Source organism: Cibotium barometz, chromosome 26, assembly GCF_041138505.1.
Source record: "Cibotium barometz isolate CiBa-2024 chromosome 26, ASM4113850v1, whole genome shotgun sequence".
In the NCBI taxonomy this organism is placed as follows: Eukaryota; Viridiplantae; Streptophyta; class Polypodiopsida; order Cyatheales; family Cibotiaceae; genus Cibotium; species Cibotium barometz.
In genome coordinates, this window is record NC_141071.1 from 41338376 (window position 1) to 41346623 (window position 8248).

Consider the following 8248-nt stretch of genomic DNA (forward strand, 5'->3'; position numbering starts at 1 on the left):
TGATTTCATTGAAAGATTGTTTTAAAGACAGCCAAATCTGTTAAAATGGCAATTTCATTGAAAGATTGTTTTAAAAACAGCCAAGTCTGTTAAAATGGCAATTTCATATTAGGTGTGTAAGTGGTATGACTACCTTGAATTTTGCTTGAAACGCCGGCTAGGGGGCCCGGGAACTCTTTTCCTCAGTACCGTGGCAAAACAGAACCAAATTTTTATAAAGGAATCCCACCAATACAGTGGTTAACCTATGGGGGATTTTTACGATACAAATAGTTACGATTAAGTTACATTAGTTACGATACAAATAGTTACGATTAAGTTACATTAGTTAGAATAAGTCCTAAAAGGCCCTTGTTCTGTGGGAGGGAATTAGCGGTTGTGCCTCGCTAAAGGAAGAAAAAAGTGGTGATTCTATGGACCAAGTGCAAGTCTCTCCTTGATTTGACCATGTGACTTTCGGGTTCGGTCGGATCAGTTTGGTTAGTTAAGACTTTGACTCGATAGATCAATTCTCCCGTTAGATGATTTTCCTGGTGGAATCGTCAGTGCCTTCCGAGCGAGGAAAGTTTTTCTGCGTTCGGTTTCAAAGAAACCGCCAGGCTAGTCTCTTGTCCAGATATCCGTGGGCGAGGCCCCAAGTGTGGATCCCTGCCCCGTGTGAGAGACTGACGCTGCTTCTACCGCCAGGGCCCTTGGAGGGGGGCGGGGTCTCACAGAACTACTACGAGTAGTTCTAAACTTAACGAGTCCCTGAAATGATTGTGCTTTTCTTAGTAGAGTCCTTCAATGAGGCTAGAAAAGGCCAAAGAAACGCTCCTACGTAAGAAGGCGGCTAAGAAGAAGATGTCTCTTAAGCCATTTGTTCAACATGGGACAATGCAACTGAGCTATATGCACAATGAGAATGTCAGATGAAGCTGCTACTTTATATGGTACGTACATGCTCGATGTGTGGTGTCATTTTGCAATTTTAGAAAGGAAATGTCATTCTTCAATCCATGAAACTTTTGATAGGATATATCATCCATATGCACTAGGCAATGTTGTGCTCCTTGAAGCTTGTAGAGGAACTAGATATTATGGAATAGTTATTCTACTTGCTCTTACGAGATAATAGAGCATTAGCTTGCATTGTTCCTTTGATCACGAGATAATCGATGATTAGCATGCATTGTTGAATCAAGGTCCAACATCATGGAAGTGCAAATTGATAGAGCACCTTGACTTGCAAAAATGTGTGTAACATCAAGGCCCTTCTTACATGCCACAATGAGCATTAAGAGCAACACTCAAAGGGGATAAAAGTGGATGAATATTTAATTTACTCTCGTGATTCAAATTGATCGATCACTTGCAACAAAACCATTGCCCAAGCACACTAGTTTCGAACGTCAAAACTAGAATTTATTCTAGATGCATCTAGGAGTGGATGAATATTTGATTATACTTTTGTGATTCAAATTCTATCACTGAAACAAAACCACTGCCCAAGCACACTAGTTTCCAACGTCAAAACTAGAATTTATTTTGAATGCGGCTAGGAGTGGATGAATATTTGATTTACTTTTGTGATTCAAATTGATCCATCACTAGTTTCCAACATCAAAATGAGAATTTATTCTAAATGCCATTACAGAGGCCTTTTACACGGCCATGTGGAGTTCTCACACGGGCAACTCTCCTCTTTGTATCTCTAATTGACCCCTAGTTGGCTAGGTTTGATATGCCTTTCGAGTAATTTTCCATACAGGGGTTTTTAAATAATGATCGTGAACTGCCATGGTGACCAACAACAATCGGGCATGGGAAGCTCTTATGCCATATTTGCTACCAAGAACACCGAGGTCCATTTCATGAATGATAGTGGGCACAGTTGAGCGTGTGAACACTGCCTAATATTACTAAATATAGGCTTTATTTATAGCTAAGTATGAAAATTCATTCTAGTAATTCAAAAAATGAACTGTTTTTATGAGCCTCCTGCAATACCAAAAGAGAGAAAAAAAACTATGAAAATCTTTGGCCGGTTGTCGAGCCCCGAGCTAGTACGAAGGGACGGGCCCAACGTGGGAAATGGACGTTTCAGAGATGTCCGTTGTGGACGCCGCAGTAACAGCCGGAGCATTTTTAGCTTCAGGCATAGAAGGTAGGTGGCCTTGCTTCGAAACTCTCTGCAGACAAGAAAACTCTTATTCAAACTCGTCATTTCCCGCACATGCGTCTAGCTTTGCAAGATGATGATGGCGATGATTCGTGTAAGCTCGCTTCCTAGAAAATTCAGTATGAAAGCCTAGCTCTCTGGTCTATCAAAGGGCAATAAACACACACGGTACAGAGACTGCTGTTGCTGTATCTATGTCTATGGCTTCTTCTTCGCTGCAGTAAAGGTAAGTTTGAAATATGGCTTCTCGCAATGAACTGTTGTGGCTATGGTTTCTTTTCTGCACCAACGTTGAGATTGAAATATTGCTGGCTTTTGCTTTCTGAGAGCCGAGGTTCTATCGCTCATCGTTGTTTTTTTTTTCCTGATTTCCCCATCGATTGTTTCCCCGTATCGCAGGCTCTCTGCAGGGGAGCATAGCTATGGCGAAGCTTGGTCTGCAGGAGCATTAGGCTGTTTCTAGTTTCTGCTTTTATGATTCTTGCTTTATCTCGCTCACGAGACATCAGCGCTGCATTCATTGCTGCCTGGGCTCGTTTCTGAAAATTGCCGTTAGTGCCTTTTAATTGTGATTTTCTGCTGGTTCGACCAAACACAGTGATACGGTCTAAGGATTCTCCTTTCGCATTTTCTCTTGCTCCTCCCAGTTCTCGCTTGTCACATTTTTTCATCTTTCAAGCCTGAAAGGCTATGGCCTCTGTTTCGTCGCAGAGAAATGCCATGGCTTCTGTTCCATTGCAAAGCGAGGCTATGGCCACTGCTTCATTGCAAAGGAAGGCCACGGCCTCTGTTCCATCACAAAGAAAGACCATGGCATATGATCTACTACAAGAAAAGGCCATGGCTACTGTTCCATCACAAACATGGGCCATGGCCACTGTTTCATTGCAAGGAAAGACGATGGTGGCTGCTTCAGTGCAAGCGCATAGATTCATTGTCTCGCCCTAAGAAGCTTTTTTCTGCTTTCTTCAGAGCCTCTTGCAGAGCAGCTTCTTTGGGGCCTGGCTATGGCGTTTGCCAAATTTGTTCTGCGGGGGGGCGAGCAATATCAGAGGATAGATTGTGCGAAAGTGCAGGCAGCCATCTTTACTGATGAAGAAATGCACAAGGAGGCGGACAGCACTGCTCTACTCAAAGAAGAGAGAGATGAGGTGCACAGCGAGGGCAATGGCAATACTGAAGAGCCTCAGTACAGGCAGCAGAGCGTAAAGCTTATCCAGAGGCACAAGACTTTTCCTTTTGCTAGGAAATCTCTGCCACTCCACGTCGATGGCATCATGAAGCTTCACATCCGCAAGATGGACGACACTTTCTTTGGTATTTCTTTTTCTCCCTTCTTCCCTCCGTTTGTGTTCTGTGGGTGTGCGTGCGCCCGTGCCTGCTTGCTTGGAAGGGTAACAACTGGAAAATGCATTCTTTTTTCCAGCTCTCGAAGTGTCCAAGAAAGCAACAGTTTTGGAGCTCAAACGTGCCTTGCAGAGGAATTTCGATTCATCTGGCTCTCAAATTTCTTGGTAAGCTCAGCTGGTTCTATGCGTTAAACTTACTGCTACATGTAAACTTCCATGTTAGTATATTTTCTTCCTAGCTTCGTGTCTCCATAATATAAACCTGTTCTCTGTTTGGGCCATGCTTCTATTTTGCAGCAAGGTGAGCGTTTTTTCTATACCAATCAGCAACTTGGCTTTAAGCTTGATTTTCACTTCACAAATGTTGATGCATTTTCATGTTCCGCAAGGTTTAGGTTTCTGCAGGACCTAGCAATGTCTCTGATTTCTGCTCTTGTTAACAGCTCTTTATTTTGCTCTATGACGTCTTGAAAACAGAATTTAGCTGTCTATTTTCGACCTCATGGTGCGGTATTTTAAAAGCAGCGTTTCAGTGTATAATCGTCCAGCTTTTCCTTATTCACTTCAAATTTTTGCCATGTAAAATGTCTCGGCTTTTCTACCGAAGCCAGCAATTCAGCTCTATGTTTTGCCCTAGGTGCCATTGAGCAGCCTACTTAGCCTTATGGTGCCTTGAAGGCAGAATTTCATAATCAGAGTTTTCACTGTTTGCCATGCAATCTAGTGTCTCTCTGTTTAGCATGCTTTGTCTTTGTCCTTTAACTTTCTTTAAGTGACCTCTAGCTAAAGATTATGTCCATTGTTTATGATAAAAGCCATCCACAGGACTAATGACACATCATGAATGAAGAGGGATCTAAGGCTGAAAAGAGGCGTCCCGATCTTACCTAATTTAGACCGTCGGGCAAGTGAACTAGGGGTGAACTGAGGAGGGGGTAAACTCAGGGGTGAACTAGAGGTGAACTCAGGCTTGAGCATACCATGGGAATTTTTGGGAATTGGAAAAATTTTGAGGAATTGAGCTTAATGCAAAAGAGGATTCGAACTCGGAACTGGCTGCTCAAGTTTTCATCATCTAACCACTATGCTATACTTTCCAACAGGTTGTGGAAAGTGTTTTTTAATTTAAATCTTGGTATTTTTGTTCCCTAGTTCACTTTTTTACCGGAAAATGACTCCCTAGTTCATCCCTAGTTCACTCTGAGTTTACCGGCGAGTTCACTCCTAGTTCATCCCAAATTTACTCGCAGTTCACTTGTAGTTCATTTGGGAATCCAACGATGTTGATCAAATCCCGCCTCTTTCCAATCATAGATCCTTCCTAATTCATGGGCTCATGCCTATTATCTTATAACCTCCCCTGCCAAGCTAGAAGCCAAAGCAAAGATCCAACTCTGAACTGGTTCATTTTGAATGACGTAGCATGATCTTTGTTTTCACGCAAACTGCTGATTTTATGAGTGAAGCTTGCAACCTAATGTAAACTTTCTAATGTGATGTTGCAATCCAGGCCACACGTCTGGGGCAACTTTTGTCTGAGCTTCAAAAATCAAAAACTTCTCGATAATAACATTGCACTGCATCAGCTAGGAATTGGTGATTGTGATGAGGTACTGCTCTAATGCCTTCTTTCTTGCTGATATTTCCTTAATGCCTAGTTTCTAATCTCCAGCAACGGCAACGTTTGGTTTTATTTACTACAAATACTTGCAAATGACTAAAAGTATGGCCTCTGTTTCAGCTATATTTTGTGAGGCATCTCACAATGTCTTCCGGGCAGTTGGAGAGGCGTCGTTTCTTCAACAGCAGGAGAAAAAAGCAAGGGCTTCAACATTAAACATCAAAAAAAAGCAAGGGCTTTTCAAAAAAAAAAAAAAACAGAGAGGAACTTGGGCTCTGAATGAACTGCTTCACATAACATCATCCTCATGTTTTCTCAAGCATTTGGAATCGACGCTGTCTTGTCCATCAGATGTAACAAGGCTATTTTGGATTCCCAACGTCTAGCCCATCATATATAACAAGGATATTTTGATCCCAATGCATTCCTATACCTTGTTAGACTCACACAACAGCAAAAGAATTTGGTACTTGCAGATCAAAACATGCATCTTCATGCATTTTGTGTCTGGCTAGACTGATGAATCAGGGTCTAACAGTGGCACTGCCATCCTCGTAGTCAAATCATCTTGAGATGGTTTGCACATTTAAGCACATTCTCGTTCAAAGTCATCCTAACCTTGCCAATGTTTCATGTCGAGTATTTTAGGAATATTGAAGCTAATGCACGCAATTGTCTGTACTCACGTGATTGGGTTGGTTTAGTATTTTAGGAATATTGAATCGAGCGCACGTAAATGATGGGGTGACTTGCTACTAGTAGTGCGGTGCGCTTTGATCTAGAATGTTTCCATTCTCAACCCCACTTAAAAAGGGGCAAAGGGCGAGGATTAGTATATACAAAATCCCTAAATTGTCCTTATTTCTGTTCGGATTTTAGAACAGAGCCCGCTACGTCTATCACTAGCCAGGAAAGTGTTTTCCTGTAAGGCTGTGCACATGCCACATGCCTTTGATTGGGCGTGTGCGTTCTAAAGGGCGAGGATAGTATTCCTCATTTCTGTTCGGACCTATTCACAGAACCGGCACCGTCTATCGCTAGCCGGAAAAGTGCTTTCCTGTAAGGACATGCAAAATGCACATGCCTTTGATTGTGCGTGTGCGTGGGCGTGGGCGGGGGCGTGGCGCGCCCCACTGCTTGTGTAAGTGTTCGAAAAAAGTATTTTCAAAAAGTTGAAAACCTTCATCTAAAAATTGGGAAATTATTTATTAAAGAAAATCTTAAAATTTGAAGGTTTTTTTCTATAACTTCTCTGCATTTCAAGTTTTAAATTTGAAGGGGTCTTTTGCGAGAAAAATTTGAAGGGTTTTTTTTTTAGAAAACTTGAAATATGTATTATAAAAAGTAAAATGTAACAGCTTTTTACATGAAGAAGCTTAACTTGAGCAAACATATAACCGCTAGAGAGTAGCTTGAATCTCCACAAGGTCCATGATATAATGGATCAATTCCTCATTACTGATAAAGGTAGCTATGGCTTTTCTTTACTTGTACTTTATTCGGATTTCAACTTCTCTAACCTCATCAATGAGATTAATCATATCTACATCCATTCAACCATCTAAGTGTCTTTGAGTTCTTCAATCTCTGCAATCAAGAATTCCTTGGTGTCCCTCAAGGCACTTCGCATTTGCAAACCCAAAGAGCTTTTTAGACCTTGCACATTGTGGAATTGTTTATTTTGAAAAATATGCATATTTTTATCATTCTAGACATTCCATAAAAAGCTAGATCTGGTAATGTTGCATAGTTTAGTTATGCTTCCATTGGCTTCTCCAAGCAAAATTTCCTTCCAATTAAGATCATGGGGATGGCTTAGGTAAAACACATTGATTTAAAAGGCCTACTATTGTTTTGATTCTAGGACTTGAAATGGAGAGGTGGGGGATAGATTTCGAGGAGCAATAACACCTTGAGCAAATGTCAGTTTCTATTCGAAGTTTGCTTGCACGAGCATTGGTCTTGGCTTGATGCAAAATATGCCATGTTCTAGCCATATGAGTGTCTTTGAGTTCTTCAATCTTTGTAATCATCAAAGAGTTTTTCAATCTTTGCAATCAACAATTACTTTGTGTCCCTCAAGGCACTTTGCATCTGCAAACCCAAAGAGTTTTTTAGACCTTGCACATTGTTGAATTGTTTATTGTGAAAAACATGCATATTTATTTCTACCATTCTAGACATTCCATAAAAAGGCAAATTTGATAATGCTCCATAGTTTAGTTGGGCATCCAGTGGCTTCTTTGAGTAGGATTTCCTTCCAATTAAGATCATGGGGATGGGTAAGGTAAACACACTGATTTAAAAGGCTCACAACTGTTTTGATTCTAGGACATGAAATGAAGAGGTGGAGGATAGATTTCGAGGAGATGTTACACCTTATTCTAACACAACTGTTTTGATTCTAGGACATGAAATGAAGAGGTGGGGGATGGTAGATTTCGAGGAGCAACACACCTTGAGTAGATATCAATTCCTATTCCGAGTTTGGTTGCATGAGCATTGGTTCAGAGGGCTTGATGCAAAATAAGACACATTAAGCAATAGATTTTTGTAGGTATGTTTTTGGACCATATATTAGCAAATCTGTATTCCCACTGACTCTTGTTCCAACTTAAATTACACCTTTTATTCAGCTTAATGTATAGTGGGGACTCAACTCCTTTGAACCGAGCGATAGGTAGGAAATTGTCCTTTCCTGACCAAACAAAAGCTTTGGGAAGTAAGGGACCTTTTAACTGGATGAAGTTTTCTTCCTTGTTTTGTTAAATAGACATTATTTGTGTTAAGAGGGTAAGGTCCTTCTCATTGAGCTTATAAGTTGCCTTAAGTTCTATCCTATAGATTTCCACCCTTTGGTATGGTAATTCCATACATCTTCTCGAGTTGCCAGACCCTTCTTGGAAAGCATATGGGCCAACCTATATAGAGGTTGTGGAATGTAGTTTTGGCAAACCATGGAGATTCACCAAATGGAGTCTCTGTGAAAGAGGCTCACTTTGGCTCTATGGCTATCAGCGTGAGAGGACAATTTTCTCTTTGAGTTTGTTCTATGAGGTCTACATTCTTCTAATCAACATAGTCCCCTTAGGTTTAATCTAAATCATGTTGAAAATC

The 8248-nt window shown here is 41.0% G+C and overlaps 1 protein-coding gene across 1 annotated transcript; it reads left to right on the forward strand.

Annotated features, from left to right (window-relative positions):
• Positions 1-2172: 2172 nt before the first annotated feature.
• Positions 2173-5765, forward strand: LOC147623978 (U11/U12 small nuclear ribonucleoprotein 25 kDa protein-like). Its single transcript, XM_086820647.1, has 5 exons — positions 2173-2387; positions 3134-3478; positions 3588-3675; positions 5021-5120; positions 5252-5765. The coding sequence occupies exons 2-5, from the start codon at positions 3169-3171 to the stop codon at positions 5345-5347; spliced, it is 594 nt and encodes a 197-aa protein (XP_086676773.1). The 5' UTR covers positions 2173-2387; positions 3134-3168; the 3' UTR covers positions 5348-5765.
• Positions 5766-8248: the final 2483 nt, after the last annotated feature.

Coding starts and splice junctions, on each gene's coding strand:
- LOC147623978 (XM_086820647.1), top strand. CDS start 3,169: ATGGCGTTTGCCAAATTTGTTCTGCGGGGGGGCGAGCAATATCAGAGG. Junction 3,479..3,587: donor GATGGACGACACTTTCTTTG/GTATTTCTTTTT, acceptor TCTTTTTTCCAG/CTCTCGAAGTGTCCAAGAAA. Junction 3,676..5,020: donor TCTGGCTCTCAAATTTCTTG/GTAAGCTCAGCT, acceptor GTTGCAATCCAG/GCCACACGTCTGGGGCAACT.